The 22780-nt window shown below is 35.4% G+C and overlaps 1 protein-coding gene across 1 annotated transcript; it reads right to left on the bottom strand.

Annotated features, from left to right (window-relative positions):
- Positions 1-4443: 4443 nt before the first annotated feature.
- On the bottom strand, positions 4444-22193 carry LOC122416217 (uncharacterized). The gene is made up of 2 exons (XM_043428971.1): positions 21577-22193; positions 4444-4524 (listed from the first exon to the last, which is right to left on the bottom strand). Exons 1-2 carry the CDS (start codon positions 22177-22179, stop codon positions 4444-4446), a joined length of 684 nt encoding a protein of 227 aa, XP_043284906.1. The 5' UTR covers positions 22180-22193.
- Positions 22194-22780: the final 587 nt, after the last annotated feature.

Raw genomic sequence — 22780 nt, 5'->3', positions numbered from 1 at the left:
TGTTAGCTCCGAAGAATTGGAAACTAACGGTAACTTTTCACAAATTTGCGAACTCGATAATGCGAATAAGTCCGAGGTCCCCATCGACTCCCGAACGGTCGCGAGTAATCTTTCATCACTGGGAGAGAGAGAGAGAGAGAGAGAGGCGCTTTTGCCGAGCTCTTAAAGGATTATAGGATGCTTTTTTCAATAAGCCCGGTTGTGCGAAAGGTTATGAGCACAAAATAACCTTGACCACGAAGAATCCATCCATTAAACATACTTATCCGGTCCCGTTTCACCTTCGTCCTGCGACGTCACAGGCCATTGAAAAGATGGTGGAAAACGGTGTCATTGAACGAACCGTCAGTCAATTTTGTAACCCCTTAAGAATCGTAAAAAAAAATGACGGCCGGTCCGGGTGTGTCTCGACGCGAGATTTTTAAATAAAGTTATTGAAGATGATCACGAATCTCCCCCTTTAATAAGTGAATTGCTCCAAAAATTTTATAAAGCTCGGTGGTTTTCGAAGCTCGATTTAACTCACGGTTACTGGCAAGTACCTTTGAGCCGAGAGTCTCGGCCATACACGGCCTTTCTGTACGAATCTAACATGTATCATTTTTGTCGTGTTCAGGAACCCCTACTTGTCTTCTAATATGTTTCGTCCATTGGGAACTCAAGACCATGGAGCAATGCGCGTTGCGAACCGAGATATGATTTTCGGCTGATAACGTTAGGAAAAAAAAAGGAAAAGAGGAAAGATACATCAAATTCAAGACACAACATATCCAACAGAATTGGCCCTTTTTAAATGTTGCTTTTGCATTCTGAATCTAGACATTTTCGTGTCATTCAAAACGTGTCCCCGATGAAATATATTTCCAAAGTTTGTAAGTGGCCGCTGAGATCCAATTATCCAGTTTGATAGTTGCAGAAAAAAGGCACCCGGAAACATTTATTATTTCAGAACTCAAAGAAGCAAAAAAAACTGAGCGTACTTAATTCAACAGAGCAACCGAATTCAAAGACGATTAAGGTACCTGCGCATTGGTTTTGGAGAAAAACAATTTCAGGAGAATTTAAAAATGAATTTAGAAATATAAAAACTCAGAATAAAATAGAAAACGGAAAATTTAGGAATTTAGAGAAGCTGAAGACGTTTGTGATGAATTTTTGAAATTACATGTTACGGTTGGAGTAAAGAATTTAAATGATTGGCACACATGCTGCGACACAAAAATATGAAAGTTTGGAGGTATTCGCTTCATACCGCAGTAATACAAACTTCAATAGTATTTAAAAAGAAATACTTTAAAACTTACTAAACCAAGTTCTATTACTCATTCTCATAATCAAAGATAGGGGGTGATACTTAACACACATATTTATGCACAGAAATTTCAGAGTTCGCAGGTATCTGCTGCGATTCAATGTATCTGCGCAATAAATTTTGAAGACAGCAATTTAAAATCTATCCATAAATGAGTAACTGAAGACTTCTGTGGTGAGTGTTTACTTCATATATATGTTACAGTTAGTTTTAAAAAGTAAAATGAGTGACACAGTATATCAATTTTATAATTCGCAGATTTTTTCTGTATTTCAATAATCCAAATCTATAGTATTATAGAGAAAAGTTGGCAAAAGTCATGATGTTACGTTGAAATTACATAGCGAACATTGTATTCAGAAATTCTGTATGTTCCCATGGATGTTAGCAGGCATTATATTTGATCGCATCCAAAACTGAGCAACTGTAGACTTAGCGTAATGAATCTTTTCACTAATAATTCCACATTTGTAGTTTGCAAAGTGAGAATACTCAATATTACCATAATTAAAGATAGGAGGTGATACTTAGCACATATATTTATCCACAGAAATTTTAAAGTTCGCAGCTATCTGCTGCAATTCAATGTATCTGCGCAATGAGTTTGGAAAACAGCAATTTCAAATCAAATTTCAAAGCATAAATGAGCAACTGAAGACTTTTCTAATGAATTTTTCACTTCATATTTATGTTGCAGCGAGAGTCAGAAAGTAAAATGAATGGCAAAGTATATAAATTTTATAGTTTGCAGATTTTTGCTGTATTTCAATGATCCAAATCTATATAATGTTATAGTGAAAAGTTGTTCAAAATCATGATGTTACATTAAAACGACATAGCGCACATAACATTTAGAAATTCTGTAGGTTTCCATGATGTTGGCAGGCATTATACTCAATCGCATCCAAAACTGAGCAACTGTAGACATATCGTAATGAATGTTTTCACCAATAATTCCACATTTGCAGTTTGCGGAGTAGGAATACTCAACATACACGTTATTTCATAAGTATTGTTGTCAAAATTTGTGTTTGCCTACCGCATTCCGAAGATTCAACTTTTCATACTATCAGCAAAAAAAACATCCAAAGACTTTTTGGAACAAGTTTCAAAATTTATTACTCGACAGACCAGGTGGAAAAAGTATAACTACACTTATATCAACACCAGAAACTGTTTTGAGAATCAGATATACAAAATGTGCGATTGATGATCATAGTCGGAAACCACTTGAATTATGTTACCACAATCAGCATGAAGAAATATTAGAAAATCATAGGACACATATTAGGAAACCAATTAATAATATGTATCCATTTGCTGCAAACCGATGGAGTCAAAACAAGGATCGGATAGAGCAGAGCCAAACTCAATAGGAAGCAAAATATGGGAATATTCAAAAATAATGATGACACAAGAAATAAATTAGAAAACATTTATTCGATTGGAGTTTCTCACATTATATATACTAACAGTTCTGTATGTTCTTGTTTTATAAATATCAACCATAATATTTCAGATCGCAAAAAGAAAATTTGACGTTATAGGTTGACGAACATTTTTTCTTACAACTTCCAGACCTATTTTTGATGAACTGATTTTCCTTATTTATATTATTCACTAACTATGCGAACGTTTGTTACATTTGTCCCGCACTTCGTAACGTCAAACCCCGGCCGGTTCGTTACCACACAGCTATCAAAGGGAACTCGTATATATGACCTACATTATTACATATGATATGTTATCGCGCAACTGATGATATATTTACACTGGACAATATTCCGCGAACTCTGGTTTAATTGAAAGATTATCTCAGTTGACACTTATTTCCAATCGAACGAAATAATGAAATCTTGAAAAGTTTCGTTGACATATATATGAATCGCGCATTATTTTATGTTTTATTTGCACACACAGATCACAGTCTACATTTACGCGGCCGCTTTTATACCGGTTTAGTATACCACAAGTTTTAACAAAATATACATTAACCAATTTTCACTAACCATTTTCATTTATTAATTAGAGTCCGCACACAACAGCACTTTGGGGATCATAACCTCACCTGTCAAAATGACGTTCAGTATGAAAACAAGTCTCGGGTGGTTTCGAATGTGCGTATCGATGTATTGATATCATATAACCTATTTACAAATGATATAAATGATAAACTTATTTTCAGTCAAACGAATTAATGAAATCTTAAAAAGTTTCGTCGACATGCATTTCATTTTTATTTTATTCTTTTTCACACACAGATCACAGACTACATTTATGCGACTGCTTTTATACCGGTTTAGTTTAGCATTCCACAGGTTTTAATGCTATGCACTTCGTTAGATGACGAAAGTTTTTTTTATTTATCCCACACGCATTCCATAGTGTCAAAACTCTGTTTATACGATGATCGAAAACTGACACATGGTTTATATATATATATATAATATAATATTCACGGAGTCTGACCGCGGTCGGGGTAAGACTCAATAGTTAGAAGGCCTAAAATGGCGAACAGGCATTCTGTATAACGCATATATAGATATACAGAATGCCTGTTCGCTATTTTAGGCCTTCTAACACTTGAGCCTCACCCGCGGTCGGCCTAGCAGCTGGAGGAGCCGACATCGTTGAGCCAATCAGAATGCGTAGAGGCAACAACTCTACTACTACTAACTACATCAAAACGCGTATACGTATACGTCGAACTCGTGATGTGTCAGTAACTTTTGCATAATCTTGAGCCCGTGCAAAGTTTTTTCTCAGCAATTACGCCACCGATCGTGTTGATTTTGGGCGCAATCTAAAGAGAATTTCTTAATTAGCTGAAAGTTCAATTTTCAAAGCCTTAGATGACTCATAACTTCGGTAATTCAAAAAAATCACTTGCCAATTTTACCCCCACCACGGCGAATCGTTTTATTCAGAGAAAGTATACTCGGCGTGAGCCTCGGGCCAGCAGACGACAGGGCTGTCAATGTACTTGTCCCGAGACTCTACCGAGTCTCTTGATTCTCGTCGCATGTGAAGTTTTGACTCTTTAAATTGATGAATCGAACATGTCGAAAAACAATCGAAATCGTAACCATTGTTTGTAGCCAAGAATCAGAAGCATTCGATAAATCCTGTCATCATTGGTTGGAATTATCGACCGTGCATCGGTAGTTGTTGCAATTGATCGGAGTTCTGACGTTTCCTGGACCGCTGTTGAGCTACAAAAACAATACAAAAACTTGGCGTGCATGGTTAAGTAAAAAAACTCGGCGAAGGAATGTCTCGTTGATAACTGTCGTTATCAACAGTCACAACATGCACGCGCAAAGAAGCAATATAACGTCATGCATTGGAAAAGAAACCATCGTTAACTGTGCCGCATTTCTTCATCACGGAATTATATATTAATTCTTTACCCTGCGATCATTTCCTACTGTATACCTTTTAGACCCAGGATCATCCTCTCCGTTCATTCATACATTTATCTATCCAGCCACCGACCGAGTGCATCCGAAACGTTCAACGTTTTATTCGATCTCTCTCTTCTATTCCATACAAGTTTTTTTTTCCACATCGAACAAAAATTCTGCTTGCACAACTGAGAATCGTTCTTCTGAGTTATATATATTTCATATCTTCCCGAGCTTTTTTACTTAACCATGCACGCCAAGTTTTTGTATTGTTTTTGTATCTCAACAGCGGTCCAGGAACCGTCAGAACTCCGATCAATTGCAACAACTACTGATGCACGGTCGATAATTCCAACCAATGATGAAAGGATTTATCGAATGCTTCTGATTCTTGGCTACAAACAATGGTTACGATTTCGATTATTTTTCGACATGTTCGATTCATCATTTTAAAGAGTCAAAACTTCACATGCGACGAGAATTTTCTTTTCTTTACAAGCAACAGCGAAAATTTTGATTCTTTATTCAGCAAGTTCAAATTCTCTCATTCAGTGGTAGACATTTAGCCTGCGAAGAGATTTTTAAAAAATGTTCTATTCCTTTTTTAACAAACTCCATGTGCTTCCTTTGAGAATTGATTTTTAAAATTATTATTCAACTGAAGGTACGGACTTTTAATACTTGGCGTTATTTTTACTTTTTTAAAGTTTTTCCACAGATATCATTTCTTTTTGGAAAAAAAAAAACATAACAGCATTTTAGTTCGGACTTGATGAACAGTGTTTTACTTAAGGTACGAACTTTTAATACTTGGCGAATTTTATTTGTTATAGCAACTAACCTATTCTACTACTGAAGATATTCAATTGATAATAAATCGCATTCTAATAAATTTTCGAGAGGATTCGTCTGCACAATCTCGTTTTTTTTATCATCACGTATACAATTGCACTTTGTTAAAATCAACATAAAAACATGAGTGAATTGTTGCGAAGAGATAGTTGTCGCCGAGCATATATGGGATGATGTTTGAATTCAAGTGGGCGTGTAACGGCAGCGTTAATTCTAGTTCCATAAAAATAATACATTAATTTAGTCTAGTTTGATTTTTATTTGAATGAGCAATTTGAATGAAAAGTGATGGGCCGGATAAGTACTTTAGCAGTATTTAGCACATATTTAAACATAATTTGTACCGACACGAAATCGACATCGAATATTGTGAATACCAAGGGATCCTGAAAGTCTGAGAAGAATCGATTTTCTTCTAAGTCTCTGCCACTATAGAGTAACAAATGACTTTTACCTTTAATGCGATTTTTTGGTAACTCTTTGATTCACTAGAACTTTTTCAAGTTCCGGATGCTTCCCGTAGGAATGAATTTCTCACGTTCTATTTGAATTTTTTTTCTTTTACAATATAATTACGGATTTATATTTCTTCTAAATATAATCTTTTTTTCACGATTTGTGAAAGCTTTTCTTAATTGTGTTGTTGAAATTATTTACAGTTGGTTTCGTAATTTTTTTTAATCCATATCATTATGTTTTTAATTTTTTTCATTCGTCATGCGATGTACTCATCACTTTTGCATTTATTCGACAACGTTTTGTTCATTCGAACACCAAACTTTTTTCATACATTACCAAGATTCAGCAGATTCCATTTTTTTTATTCATTACGTTTGAAATGGTTTTTTTATGACCTTTAGTAATGATTTGCTCGTTCGAAGAAAGTTTCGAAATAGATCGAACAACTTCTAATAAATCAGCCTGCATTTGTGTTTTGAAGTATGTCACATGAGGTTTCACGGAGACTACTGCCAGGTGACATAAAACATAATAAATGTTTAGAACTACCGCAGAAAAAAGATTTGATATCAAGCCGCAAAAATCTTCTCTCGGAGAAAAAAAATTTCGACAAGTACATTGATGATCGCCCATTTTCGAATTATATTTCGAAAAATGTAAACAAATATTCTCAAATCTTGCAATGAAAATTATTTTAAACCGTGAAAAATATTCAAATACATTACAGCCCTGCAATATTAGTGAATGATATTATCCACTAATATACCGATTATGGGGGTATTTTCAACGTTAATGAGAGTTTTGAATTGAATTTTAAGCATTGGATACACAAAACAAACATCTAGGGTTTAAATTGTTGACTATAATTATTTGTCATAATACGGCGTTTAATTTATAATTTGAAAAAAATGAGACAAAGATTATTTTCGAAAATTCAATTTATTTCCGCATATATCGCTCGATAGATCGACCAATATTTGAATTTCGCATTCAACACTCTGTTGATTTTTGTTCTTGAGTTCATCAACAGCAAGTTACATGAGATAAAAGAGAATTTTTTGAATAACAAGTACATTTATAAGATATGACGAGTTGCTGCCAGAGACTCTTTACCGGAGCGATAGCGTTTCCAATTGTTTTCGAAAATTTTCAAAATTTGTTTCTTCAATAATTAATTAACTATATCATTTCGGAGAATATTATGCGTTGACATATTTTTTATTATTTTTTTTCTTTCGATTGCGACCTCATCGAACTCTGTAGGTTGACGCGTTGAAGAGATATTAATTATTTATTTTTTAATTGCGAAAATTGTCAACAACGTTCGGATTGATGGTAAAAATATTTGGAAAGGTTAGATTTTTTCTATATATATCTTGAGATGTAGTCCGGATTCTGAAACATTAGAAATAAAAATCCATGCCTTCGCTCTTTCTCATCAGCTCTCTCTCTGATTGTATCATCAGATTTGTCGATGTTTGTTATTGCAGAATATCTAAAGACGCGGCATCGTCTTGTAATAAAATAACCCAAAACAGGAATGATGAAAAAGAGCCAGGGACTACAAAAATATAGAAAGGCAGTATAATCGCATTGTCTGTAAACGTATCAAGAGACTCGGTAGAGTCTCAGGACAAGTACATTGACAGCCCTGTCGTCTGCTGGCCCGAGGCTCTCGCCGAGACTATACTTTCTCTGAATAAAACGATTCGCCGTGGTGGGGGTAAAATTTGCATGTGATTTTATTGAATTACGAAGCTCAGGAGCCATTTAGCAACTTAAAAATTGAAGTTTAAGCCAATTGAGTAATTCTCTTTCGATTCCGCCCTAAATCAGCATGATCGGTGTTGTAATTGCTGAGAAAAAACTTTGCACGGGCTCAAGATTATGCAAAAGTTACCAACACATTCAAGATTTATGCGTCTGTATTTATAAACACCATCAAAGGCACTTTGATGCTCTCGAGTTTCTGATTCGTTGGATCTGACGACATCCATTTTTAGACGTTGTGATTGGTTGTTGAAATTAGTTGTTGATGATTGGAAATCTGACGTCAACTTCAGAACGTAGCACACGGCACGGCACAGCTGGTAACAGCGGTCATAAATTCGACCGATATACATATATATATGTACAAACCATGTGTCAGTTTTTGATCGTATGAACAGAGTTTCGACATTACGAAGTGCGTGCGGGATCAATAAAAAAACAATTTTCGTCATCTAAAGAAGTGCATATTACTATTTATTTTATTATTTGTGATATATTAAACCGGTACCAAAGCGGCCGCGTAAATGTAGTCTGTGATGTGTGTGTGAAAAAGAATATAAAAAATGCGCGATGCATATATGTCAACGAAACTTTTCAAGATTTCATTATTTCTTTCGATTGGAAATAAGCGTTAACTGAAATAATCCTTCAATTAAACCAGAGTACGAGAAATATTGTCCAGTGCGAATATATTGTCAGTGGCGTGGTTATATATCATGTGTACATAGGTTATATATACGAATAAATAGAACAAAAATACACGCAGCTGTTAGAATGATATTAGAAACTTTAATTGAATAAATGTTTTCTAATTTATTTCTTGTGTCGTCATTATTTTTAAACATCCCCATATTTTGCTTGATATTCAGTTTGGCTCTGCCTTCTCCGATCCTTGTTTTCACCCGCTCAGTTTGCAGCGGATCGATTCATATTATTAATTCGTTCCCTAATATGTGTTCTATGATTTTCTACTCCTTCATGATGATTGTGGTAACATGATTCGAGAGGTTTCTAACCATGATCTTGAATTGCACATTTTGTAAATCAGATTTTCAAATAAAAATCTGGTCTTGGTATAGTGTGTAGTTATTCTTTTCCCATTAGGTCTGTCGAGTGATAAATTTGGAAACTTGTTCCAGAAAGCCCTTGGATGCGTTTTTTGCTAATGATATGAAAAGTCGTATCTTAGGAATGCAGTATGCAAACACAAATTTTGATAACAAATCTTATAGAATGACATGTATGTTGAGTATTTCCACATTGCAAACTACAAATATGGAATTATTATGAAAAAAATTTATTCCGATAAGTCTACTGTTGCTCAGTTTTGGATGCGATCAAATATGATGCCTACCAACATCCCCAGAAACTTACAGAATTACTGAATGCAATGTGCGCTATGTCATTTTAACGTAACATCATGACTTTTGACAACTTTTCATTATAATGCTATAGATTCGGATCATTAAAATACTGTAAAAATCTGCAAACTGTACAATTTAAATACTGTGCCATTCATTTTACATTTTGATCCTAACTGTAACATCTATATGAAGTAAAAAATTGATTATAAAAGTCTTCAGTTGCTCATTTATGGATAGATTTGAAATTGCTGTCTTCGAAGCTCATTGTGCAGATACATTGAACCGCAGCAGATACCTGCGAACTCTGAAATTTCTGTGGATAAATATATATGTGACGGGTCACCCCTTATTTTTGACTATGGTAATATATACTGGAACTTGGTTCGGCAAGTTTTTAAGTGTTCCTTTTCAAATAGTATTGAAGTTTGTATGACTGATATACAGCGAATACTTCCAAACTTTGATATTTCTGTGTTGCAGCATGTGTGCCATTCATTCAAATCATTTACTCCAACCGTATCATGTAATCTAGAAAATTCATCACAAAAGTCTGCCGCTTTCCTAAATACTTCAATTTTCCTTTTTCTACTCTATTCTGAGTTTTTGAATTTCTAAATTCATTTCTGAATTGTCCTGAAATGGTTTTCCTCCAAAACCAATGCAGGTACCTTAAACGTCTTTGAATTCTGTTGCTCTGTTGAATTAAGTTCGCTTAGTTTTTTTTGCTGCTTTGAGTTCTGGCATAATAAATGTTAGAAGTTTTCGGGTACTTGTTTCAGCAACTATCAAACTGTGGATAATTGGACCTCAGCGGCCACTTGCAAACTTTGGAAATATATTTCATTGAAGGCACGTTTTGGATGAAATGAAATCTCTAGATTCAGAATGCAAAAGCGACATTTAAAGTAGGCAAATCTGTTGGATTTTTCGTGTCTTGAATTTGATCTATCTTTCATTTGAATTTTGAAGAAAAGGGATAAATAAAATCTGTTCTATTAAGAAAATCTTTACATCAATTCTATCTTGGTATGAAGACTTGGAAAAAATCGCCAAAGGCCAAGGACAGACCGGTGACGAAATATTTTCAGTACAATTTTGACGAAAAATAGATCTTTTGTCGCGGAAACCAACGTTATAAGCCGAAAATCATATCTCGGCCCCCAACCCGCTTTCTACCAGTCTCTTGGGTTCCCAATAACCATAGCAAATTAGAGTAGAAGAAAAAAAATAGCCCAACTCCATGGACAGACCTGTGACGGAATATTTTCTGTACAATGTTGACGAGAAATTTGTTGATTTTCGTGGAAACCAACGTTATAGTCCGAAAATCATATCTTGGCCCGCAACACACTTTTCTCCATGCTCTTGGATTCCAAATAGACGAAACATATTAGAGTACAAGGAAAAAAATCGCCAAAGTCCAAAGACAGACCTGTGACGAAATATTTCCAGTACAATTTTAACGAAAAATAGATCTTATTTCGTGAAAACCAACGTTATAAGCTGAAAATCATATTATGGCCCACAACACGCATTTCTTCATGCTCTTGAATTCCCAATAGACAAAACATATTAGAAGACAAGGAGAAAAATCACCAAAGTCCAAGACCAAACCAGTGCCGAAATATTTTCAGTACAATTTTGAAGAAAAATTGGTCTTTTACGTGGAAACCAACATTATAAACCGAAATTCATTTCTCGGGCCTCATCCCGGATTCCTCCATGCTGTTGAGTTCCTAATAGGCATAACATATTACGGTATAAGGAAAAAAATCGCCAAAGTTCAAGGGCAGACTTGTGATGAAATATTTTCACTACAATTTTTACGAAAAATTGATCTTTTATGGTGGAAACCAACTTTATAAGCCGAACATCATACCTAGGGAAATTAAGATTGGGAAAAGTACATTGATGGTCCCTTATTTGCTGATAATTTCATGAAAAAGATTATCCCATAAAAAATGTTCGTATGAGAATCGAATCTATAAAAATGTACTAAGCAAATAATTCATAGAAATTTATACTAAAATCCTATAACCGTCATAACATAAATGAGGAACTTTTGAGAAAAAAAGCGTAATATCAAACCATAAACTTCCCCTAGGGAAAAAAAAGTTGGGACAAGTACATTGATGGTCTCTTGTTTCTGGATGACATAAAAAAAAGATTTAGAACCAGGAAAAAAATTCTATAGAAATAATAAACGAAAAATTGAAAAGTTCAAAAAAATTCAACAAAAATAAAAAACAATCAAAAAAATTCTGTAAAGAAATATAAAAAAATTTCAAAAAAATTCATAAATATTGAAGACATTGAAAAATGTACTATCCAAGTTACATGTAGTATAAAAATGTATGATATCAATTGGAGGCCAAGTTTTTATTGATAATTCGGAATATTTATCCAACAAATTGGAAACTTTAATGAAATTCATGATAATTATTTTCACGAAAAAAGTTAATGAAAAAAAAGTCATAACGGAAGTTACGTGCAATACTAAAATGTATTATATCAATTCGAGGTCAAGTATTTATCAGTTATTCGAAATATAATCTCCGGCGACAAATGAGCGTTGAGAATCCTTGTCGGGCTCACAACGTTTTATCAAAATTACTAAAAAATGAATGGAAATAAAATCATTAAAAATTCACATGAAAGTCATTCGTTACTTCAACAAGGTACACACTTTAAAGAATCGATTCCCCTCCGACTTTCAGGATCCCCTGGTATTATTCACAACATTCAACTTCGATTGGATCGGTACAAATTATGTTCAAATACGTCTTAAACGTACTTGTCCGGCCCATCACTTTTTATTCAAATTGCTCATTCGAAAACAAATCAGGGCTGTTCTATAATGACAAATATAATAAAATGGATAGAAATAAAAATAATATCTCCAAGTAATTTGAACTTGATTGTTCGCAAGTTCGTATAGCAATATCCACTTCTCATTTTCTTCAGTGAACACATACCATTCGGTAAGAACCAATGAAAATGAGAAATAATCAGGCGCATTACTAGAAATTTTCGAACCTACTCAGCCATGCAATGTTTTTTTTTCTATAGTCACGTACACATTTTGATAAATATCACTAGCCGAGTACCACACGTGGATTCCTGGAATTTGAAGAAAAATGATTTTGTTGTGAATTATGACTCCATATAATATAAATAGATTAATCAAATTCATCTTTCATTTTCGTTTCTTTTTGACAAGAGCGATTCGAAGGAAAATTATTTTCTCGGGATTTACTGTTCATTAATATTAACACATGCATTAACTTCGTTTTTGATTTGTTTTCGAATGAGCAATTTGAATAAAAAGTGATGGGCCGGACAAGTACGTTTAAGACGTATTTGAACATAATTTGTACCGATCCAATCGAAGTTGAATGTTGTGAATAATACCAGGGGATCCTGAAAGTCGGAGGGGAATCGATTCTTTAAAGTGTGTACCTTGTTGAAGTAACGAATGACTTTCATGTGAATTTTTAATGATTTTATTTCCATTCATTTTTTAGTAATTTTGATAAAACGTTGTGAGCCCGACAAGGATTCTCAACGCTCATTTGTCGCCGGAGATTATATTTCGAATAACTGATAAATACTTGACCTCGAATTGATATAATACATTTTAGTATTGCACGTAACTTCCGTTATGACTTTTTTTTCATTAACTTTTTTCGTGAAAATAATTATCATGAATTTCATTAAAGTTTCCAATTTGTTGGATAAATATTCCGAATTATCAATAAAAACTTGGCCTCCAATTGATATCATACATTTTTATACTACATGTAACTTGGATAGTACATTTTTCAATGTCTTCAATATTTATGAATTTTTTTGAAATTTTTTTATATTTCTTTACAGAATTTTTTTGATTGTTTTTTATTTTTGTTGAATTTTTTTGAACTTTTCAATTTTTCGTTTATTATTTCTATAGAATTTTTTTCCTGGTTCTAAATCTTTTTTTTATGTTAACAGACTATTCGAAAGTGCTCGATTACAAAATTTCTATTGGCAAATCGAAACTGAGGCAATCAGTATTTTTTTGCATTGGTGGAAATTTTTTCATCAAAAGGACTAAATTGATAATCACGGAGAGTTTTCACTTCAATTCCAACAAAGTAAAATTTAAGTTCGAAATAAAATATGTCCGCGTGTGTGTATATGTGTGTATTAGGGTGGTAAAATAACTAGAAAATTTTTGAAAAAAATCACACGTATTCTTTAGAAGATTCTGAATACGTTTTTTTCTGGAACATTTCTTTGTTATGTCAAGACTTTCGAGAAAAAAAATCATACAGATTTTCATCATGCTGTTTTCAAAAGCCGCCATTATGCAAAAACTGAGTAAGAAAAAAGTGTTTATAACCAGTGTTCTGGACTCGTCAGACCTTAAGAACATCTTTGCTGGCGATAATATGGTTATTTGAGAGCAGCAACAGTAAGGGAAATCGCTTTGAAAAAAAAAATGTTAGAAAATCTTGACTTTTTTATTAAAAACGAATAAATAATGAAGATTTTGATTTAATTTTACAAAATAAATGCAAGATTCTGAAAGAGCACTCTCAAAAACCCCCTATATCAGATTTTGTTCTTTAGTTAAAACTGCGTACTTGAAATTGTGTGTCCAAAATTGTCGTTTTGCGCATTAATGGGTTCTTATAGTGATGCTATACAACATTTTAAGGGTAGGAGTTTTGAAAATTTTTTTCGTGTAGCAACATGCTTGTAAAACAATTTATGAAAATTTCAAGATTTTCCAAATGTATTGAGGTCCACAGTATAATCGTGACCACAAACGCAGAAAAATTCCATGTATTATGAACAGAAAACTTCAACCCCCATGGTCGAGGGTTGAGCATTGTTCTACAAATCTGACAAAATTACAGCATTACTTTTTATGTATTTCGAACCAATTTAGGGGGCGAAAAGGGTAAAATAAATTTGATCCCAAATAACTACCACGCTAGTGGGTATTAAAATACCTAAAACAACTTGCATGCATAATAAAACGATTTTTATTTTCAAAAAAACTGATTCGGCTTGAGGTGGTCACCCCCCATGGCAGCCGCATTTTTTGGGGTTTCCTCGATTTTTTGCGACGAGAAAAAAACACAGACTTAAAATTTAAAGAGTTTATTCATTGGTATTTCAACTTTATGATAGAATTTTTTAACTCTGATGTCTCGAGTTAATTCCGTGTAAAATTAATCCACAGGATCCCATATGCTTCTCCATGGTGTCCACGATTCCCGGGGGTTCCGTTTATCTGCGGTCAAAAAACCGAGGAGCGTTTTGATTTGTAAAGCAGTGGGCTATTGCCTGAACTAAAATCATACAGAAATATCGAAATTGAAGGATTATTTAGCTATACAACATTTTGAAAAATTGAAATAAGGTTTTTCTAAACGGAAAAATCCTTCAATGTTTAATATTTCTGTATAATTTTAATTCAGGTGATAACCACTGCTTTACTAATCCAAACGCTCCTTGGTTTTTTGATCTCAGATAAACCGATCGCCTAGAATCGTGGAGACTATGAAGAAACATATGGGTTCCTGTGGAGTAGCTTTACACCGAATCTACCACAGATATCAGAGTTAAAAAATTCTACCATCGAGTTGAAATACCATTCAATAAACCCTTTAAATTTCAAAAGTCTATGTTTTTTTTCTTTGCCGCAAGAAAATTGCGAAAAAACCCTACAAAATTCGGCCGCCATGCGGGGTGACCCCCTATGTTGGATTTAATTATTCCAATCGATCAATATCGCGTTATCTTGAAAAAAGATTCGAGTGCCTTAGTCATTGAAATCCTGTCGTTATTTAACGACATCGAAATTTATTATTCGTTGTAATTTTTTGAGTTTTTAAATAAATTAGCCGTAATTTGATTAAAAAATTTTTGTTTCCTTTTTTTTGATATCTCTTTCAATGAGACAGGGAATAATTTTAATTAAAAAATTTTTCAATAAATGTCTTTTCGCAAGTACACTCTGATGGGTGATAATATGATCATTACATCTGAACGGTAGTCTCAGTGAATAAATCCTACATATGTTACTCATACATGTAGTGTGCATTTCTTGGTACGAACAAAAAATGAATTAATAATAACAGAATGTCATCTATATTGTGCCCTAATATGAAGAATTTGATTTTCCAATATCCTGTAAAATTTTTTCAAGTTCACAGTGCACAAAAAGTAGTCAAATCAAACCATAAGTAACAGCACGAGTGCTGTTAAAAAATTGGAGACAAGTACATTTATGTTTGATGTCACCTGGACAGTAGTCTCAGTGAAACCCTATGAGACACTCATGTAGTTCAAAACACAAATGCACGATGATTTATAAGAAGAAGTTGTTCGATCTGTTCTCTCGAAACTTGCTTTAAATGAGCAATTCATTACTAAAGGATATAAAAAAAAACCATTTCAAACGCAATGAATAAAAAAATGAATCTATTAAATCATGGTAATGCGTGAAAAACGTTTGGTTCAAAAGAACAAAACGTGGTCAAATAAATGCAAAAGTGACGAGTACATCGGATGACGAGTGAAAAAAAATCAAAACATAATAGTATGTAAAAAAAATTACGAAACCAATTGTAAATAATTTCAACAAAACAATTAAGAAAAGCTTTCACAAATCATGAAAAAATATTATATTAAAAAAAATAGAAATCTGTAATTATATTGTAAAGGAAAAAAATAATTCAAATAGGACGTGAGAAATTCATTCTTACGGGAAGCACCCGGAACTTAAGAAAGTTCCAGTGAATCAAAAAAGTTACCATCTGAGTTATGTGCAGCACTACAATTTATGGCATCAATCGGAGGATAAGTATTTTATTAGTATATAATACATCCATGAAAAAAACTTTAAAAATATTTTCTTTTTAAATTGTCAAAAAAATGATTTTATAAAAAAAAAATATAGAAAAATTCGAAAAAATTTTCACAAATCTTGAAAAAATATTATCTGTAAAAAAAACTAATCTGTATCTACTTTTCAAAGTATCAAAAGAATCAAATAATAAGTAAAAAATAAAAAACTGAAAAATCGCGCTTGAAATCATTTTGGAAACCGATGCCTCATTCTTCTTATTTGATTTGAACAGCTAAATCAATTGAAAAAAATTCTATCTAATTTATGTGCAGCATTAAAATTTATTATATCAATTCGAGGCCAAGTATTTTCTAATGAATTGAAAAAGTTACCACTTGAGTTACGTGCAGCACTAAAATTTATGATATCAATAGAAGGACAAGTAATTTATGAGTAACTCCAAATTTCAACATTATGGAATTGTTCTAAGAAGCTTTTAAATCCAAAAAATTACATGCAAGCTAGCCATTTCTTACTCTATGGTGGCAAAGACTTATAAGAAAATCGATTCTTTTCAGACTTTTAGGAGCTTCTGATATTATTCACAATATTCGACGTCAGTAGTAAGGCTACGCCGGTTCTGGCTCAAATGGGGGCGAGGGGGGAGCGGTGTACGGGGAAGCGCCAGGGCCAGAGGGGGGCAACGAAGGGGGAAGTCGCGCGCCGTAGGGCCGTGTGTGTGTGTCGCACACATTCTCGCGGCCCTTGAAAAAGAAGGAGAGATAGAGCCGATGGTGAGTGTGAGAGAGATGGAATGAGAAAAATCGTGTTAATTTATGACCAGTGCGTTACGGATTTGTCTTCGCCTCGGATGCAGATAAGGGAGAGGGGGCATAACGAAGGGTCTGCCGTTGGAGAGAGAGGTGTGAGAGAGATAGAATGACCGTAGAGAGCAAAAGCATGAGAGAGACGGAGTGAACGAGAAAAAATATTCTCTAAGAGTTTTGAACTCTGGGTGTATGTCGAGATGTAAACATTCAGTTTGAAATGCCATTGATTCGTCATCGCTCGTGTGCGGGCCGGATGGGGAAGGGTCTGCAGCAAAATTATTCTACAATAATTCTATAAGAGGTCTCAAGATTTTTTTTCGACATTTTGTTGTGTTTTTTTTTTTCAAGACTTCAGTATGAAAAGTATTCTCAAGATGGATAGATGTGCGAGTATGTATGCGATCCATCCGTTGAAAGAACATTGGATGCTGACTAAAAATGAACTCGAATCAATTCCTAAGATTCTACTCATAAAATATTATGGTAAATTCATTCCATCGCTATGGGATCGATTACCTGAACATTTGAAGAGTGATAGTGAAGTTCAGTCTTATCAATATTGTCACGATCATTTTAATCCACCGTGGATGTCGACTCATATTGATGCTCTAGGACCAATACGTCGAGAGTGTGAAAAATGTTGGATCATGGAACAACTAGTGAATATTTATGCAATTTATTGTATACGGAGCCCTCGTGAAATGACGGCGGAAGAACTCCTCATTATATCACCACCAACGTTCAAGAAATATTTCAGTGACTTTACGGATGTTTTGTGGGAGCGTTTTCCATATTACTACAAATCCGACGTTGAAATTCAATCGTTGCGTCGATGCCATGATCATTGGAATACGTCTTCGATGGAAGATCACATTGATGCTCCGGCCCCTCTACGGAAAAATTGTAGAAAATGTCGGGAGAGGGAGGACATGCATGAGGTAGAGGCGGAATAACCCTAAAAATTCAAGAGAAATCGAGAGCAACGTCGTCGTCAGTCAGCTGCTGCATTAGTTCGAGAGCAGATGAGAAAAAAATCACTCTTCAAAAATGGAGTTTACATCTTTGAACAAAGTTGCCACGCTGGAAAACAACATACCAACGAAGAAGCTGATTGAACTTGAGGTCGGGACTGATCATCCAATTCATCATATTCGATCGGTGAAAACGAAATTTGGAAAACGATACATCGCCAACATCGGAGGTCAATTCATGGTTTTTCTACCGGGGAGACTTTCCGAGGCTTTCGACCAAGACGAGGATGAATTCAAAAAGCTGTTGGAGGCGGCTCAAGCGAGAGAACTCTACATGGAAACGTTTGCCGACAAGTGGAGTAAAATTTTGTTCAAACATATTCCAAAATCTTCGTGAAGAGAAAAAAAAATGTATAATTGTGATCATTATTGAAAAATCATACTAATAATAGTAATAATAATATGAAATATTGTAGACTAATTGGAGGAGGAGGAGGAGGAGGAGGAGGAGGGCTTGCAATAAAAATATGGAAAAAGTCTCATCGTAGAAATGTTTTGTTTATTTGAAAATCCCTCGTTCACACAATGCTAGATATACATATAACCAACTTCTGAGCGATTTCACATTCGCATTCGCACAATTGTATTTCGGATTGTTATGGTGATGGTGAGGACAATCGAGGCGACTTTTCGGCAACTTCTGCAACGATGGGCAGTCCAGAGTCTCCATATCGATAATTTCCGATGACAGATCCAAGAAATTCTTCAGCCACAAAGACTTTTCGCTCCCTTTCACGTATATAGCTCGAGCTCGTTGTAAGATTGTTTGAATGATTATTTTCGCTGTTTTGTATGGTAGACCCTCATAGTCCCATGAAATCCCGTGAACATTTCGTTCCAACCATTTGTTTGTTATTTTATATTGACCGGGTAGCGCGTCCCAAGTACATGGTGATTTGAAGAACAGCGTTAGAGGTTTATAAATTTTGTCGTTGGCTCGAATAATTGATATTTCTTTCGGGATAAATTCATTGCGTGAGCCCTTAAAACCCTGGAGATCAACGATAAAGTCCATCTCGACTGACGATTAGTAAAATCATCACCATGACTTTATACCAATTTTTTCACCCCACCACTCACAGGATTGTATTCAACAATGCGATCGTGTAGAATGAGACAGTATGCGCATGTTTGAGCAGGAATATTTGTGCTTGTTTCAAATTCAAGGCGTACATCAACAGGCCCAGACTTGAGAGAATCGTTCTGCTTCGAGCAGTCAACCACAATGAGAGGAGCATATTTGAGAAAATCCGTTTTTGTAAGCCACGGTTCGGCCTCCTTATTGTAGTACATCGGTTGAAAGTTTGTATACATATCGTATAGTACTGCATACTGATTTTGCGGTATATTCAAATTCATGTTACCATAGGGATAACATTGTGAATTTAAGTATAATTTTACATCGGTAACATTGCAATGATCAAAATTGCTCGCATTTTGCCTTTTAACGCTCTTTCGTCCTGTTTGGAACGCCAGGATCACATATCGAGGTTTTTCCAGCTGTGTGGATGTCTTGACAGACCACACGTGTTTCGATGTCGCTGGTAACATTGGATATTCATACAATTCCCACGTACGAAAACTCATTGGAATTGGAGTATCTTTGGCGATGAATTTCAACAGTTGAATTTTCCGTTTATCTGCCACGGTGACGTATGGAACGAGCCATTCAATTTTTCGTAGTGTAATTTTATAATCTTCAGCGGCTGCTTGAACTATTGCATTATCATCGGAATGTGATCTAGTCAAGATCAATTCGTGTTTTGCATTCACCACCACTTTTCGATAATCTTCAGCAAATCCCAGCAGCATGCTCAGTGGTATGCATACGTCAAAGTTGCCTGCTACGTCTACAATTTGTTGAGTCTCCTCAACATCGAGCCAACCGGTGTTCTCAAGCATTGCACTTCTCGCCGACGAATGAGATGTATATCCTTTGATGAGAGATGTGATTCCCACATTTTTATTACGATCGATTTCAACTGCGTTAAGTTCATAACGCACCTCCTCGAATAAATGACAAATGGCATTGTTGACGAGGCTCGTTGCAGCTAACGCTGTACCATCCGCCTTTGTCAGTTTACCGCAAATGTGAATTGAACTTTTGCTCGGTAAAATTGATAAATCTTGATGTTGGATTGAAATACGTATTTCATCACTATTGTTGTATGTTGACGATGCGTATGGTTGATGAGCATGAACCTCATAATGTATGATGGATTCGTCAAACATGACGGGTGTCTGGATGTTTATGATTTCTTCCTCCATCGCAAGCAGCAAATGCACAACATATAATTTCTCACACGGCAACTCCACGAATTTTGAAACCCAAACTCTTTAATAGTAGAAGGTTTTGAGGTGTTAACGCTTTCAGCGTCGTTCGACGACTGGTGGTTTCGTAATGCCATGTTGGCTTATTAATATTGCCAATACGGTGATTGTAAATTATCCCCATCGAGATTTTATATGAAGTCTTATGGTGATTACTTCGCCGCGAAAATTTATCAAATCTCCGTCCTGATCAACAATACGAAGTTGTATATTGTCAATTCGCCGATTTGTGATTGGTAGATAAATGACACTCGATGGTACTTCGATGATTTTATAGCCAGCCGGTACAGATGGAAAAAATTCATGAATTGTGTGAACTTTTCGTCCGTTGATGTATGCACCAGTTGTTATGTTACACTCGACTCGGATGGCGTTCACTTTGATAATGGATACCGGCAAATCAGACACGTGTCTTTTATTGGGTTCCAATCGACGCGATGTAAAACCCAAAAGAGGTCCAATAGAATTGTTCGATGTAAAATCAATCGATTGATTACACTCAATTTCACTACGTAGCGTATAATTATTCGGCTTAAGCTGAATTTGTATGTTTGTCAACTGAGCTTTCAAATATTTTTCAATATCTTCAATTTCATAGCTGCCCGTTGGAATGGTCAACACTTGCGTTCCAACATGAAATTCATTGCAACCAATGTCAATATTTGGAATTGAATTGAACGTGAGCAGCTCGACGAGTCCAAGAGTATAATTTTTGTCGGGCGATAGTTCGATGGGTGGAAAAAATTGTGCTTCGAGTATGGAGGATGTGCCAGTGATGGTAATGGTTAAACTATCATCCATGATGCTCGCAACTTTAGAACTAAACACATAGCTCTATAATCTTTATTTATATAGTTTATAATTGTCTCGCCGATTCAGTTGATTACACAAAAATTTTAAACATAAATGTCCACATATTATTGTGTCATATTCTTGATAATTTTTATAATTATATTTCACGCTACCAACATTAAAGTATTTCATGAGTTCGGGTGGAGGTGGAAGATTGCCAAAGCTGTCAAAGTATGTGATTCCTCGGCCAGATTTTTTATAAGCAACCCAGTGTGTACCAGGTCCCACATTATCATCCAAATTAACGATTGCTGATTCTTGCTCGAGTGGTCCGTCCGCAGGTAAAGTGTCACGCATGAAAACACCGCGAAAGTTACGAATTTTCATGGCTCCCGCATATTTTAGCAGATCGATGTCGGTGAGTGGTTGATGTGGTAGCGTGATTATACGTTTTTTGACCCGAGGTAAAGACCCAAACCCTGTTTGTATGGTTTCAAGTGTAAACCTTTACCCAAAGCGATGGCCTCGAGTGTTCGATTGTGACGCTTACGTTCGTCCAATTCCTTTTTAGCCGCTTGAGCAGCATTTACAGCTTTGACTATTGCAGCACTGCCACCCGACAATGCTCCAACAGCGCTAAGACCGGCAAAGATGGGTACGAGGAAGGGTAATAAACCGCCGGTTTTTTGAGGAACAGGTAGAATCCTAGGCGTGCGTACTTTAACGCCCTTTACACCAGCTCGCGCACCTTTCAGTGCAGACATTACGACTTTACGAGAATCATCACTACGTATCATTGCTTTCTTCGCAGCACCGATAATCTTCTTCAGGCAAACACTTTTCGGGCGTTTCATACCCAATCCAAATTTCCTCTTAGTCTTCATAATGTTCGTCACAGCCCAAGCACTTGCTCTTTCACCGAGACTCGCGTCTTTCGAGGTTACACGCTTCCAAGCTTGTTCAGCCAAAACTTTATCCGCCAAATGTCTTGCTTCCAAATTGTCGCGATTTTTCGAATATGCGATATCGTGCTGTTTGCAAGCTGCGTCCAGCGGATTTATACCTGGATCACCACGAGCAAGACGTTTGGCCAATTTTGTGCCAGGTCCACAATATTGATAGCCTGGTAGATGCAATTCCACCGGGAGATTGTTAATTAGACTGTTGACAAGACCTTTGCCATGCACAATCATTACCACGCGGTGGTCGCAACACGACTGATCAGTATTATATTATAAAGTCGCATTTATATGATTTTTTCAATCAGTAGCATGCGCGATGAAGATGAAGAAACAAGGTGGTCAACTTCCCGTAATAAATTTCGATGAACTCGTAGGTGATGCAAAGAAAGTGAAGCGTCATGGGAACATACTACCTAGTAGCATTCGTGCCGTGTTTTGTGGACCATCGAATTGTGGAAAAACGAATGCTCTACTTACGCTCCTGATACATCCAAACGGTTTGAGATTCGAGAACATTTATCTCTACTCGAAATCGTTGAAACAGCCGAAATATCGACTTCTCGAGCAAATGCTCAAACCCGTGAAAGGAGTGGAATTCTTCCCATTTAACGAGCATGAACAAGTTGTGGCCCCCAGTGAAGCTCGACCAAACTCAATATTTATCTTTGATGATATAGCATGCGAAAAGCAGGATAATGTGAGAGCATTTTTTTCCATGGGGAGACATGAGATTGTGGACAGTTTTTATCTATGTCAAACGTATACCCGTATCCCGAAACATCTTGTGAGAGATAATGCAAATTTTGTTGTACTATTCAAGCAAGACGATATG

Source organism: Venturia canescens, chromosome 9 (assembly GCF_019457755.1).
Source record: "Venturia canescens isolate UGA chromosome 9, ASM1945775v1, whole genome shotgun sequence".
NCBI lineage: Eukaryota > Metazoa > Arthropoda > Insecta > Hymenoptera > Ichneumonidae > Venturia > Venturia canescens.
The sequence above is the reverse complement of the archived record's forward strand: the minus strand, read 5'-3'. Positions and strand labels throughout refer to the sequence as shown.

Bases quoted from the DNA above. Each gene is read 5' to 3' on its own strand.
- LOC122416217 (XM_043428971.1), bottom strand. From the start codon at position 22,179: ATGATTGTGCATGGCAAAGGTCTTGTCAACAGTCTAATTAACAATCTC. The intron at 4,525-21,576 runs GTAAATGCTGCT...TTGTTTTTGTAG, and splicing joins GTGCTGCAATAGTCAAAGCT to CTCAACAGCGGTCCAGGAAA.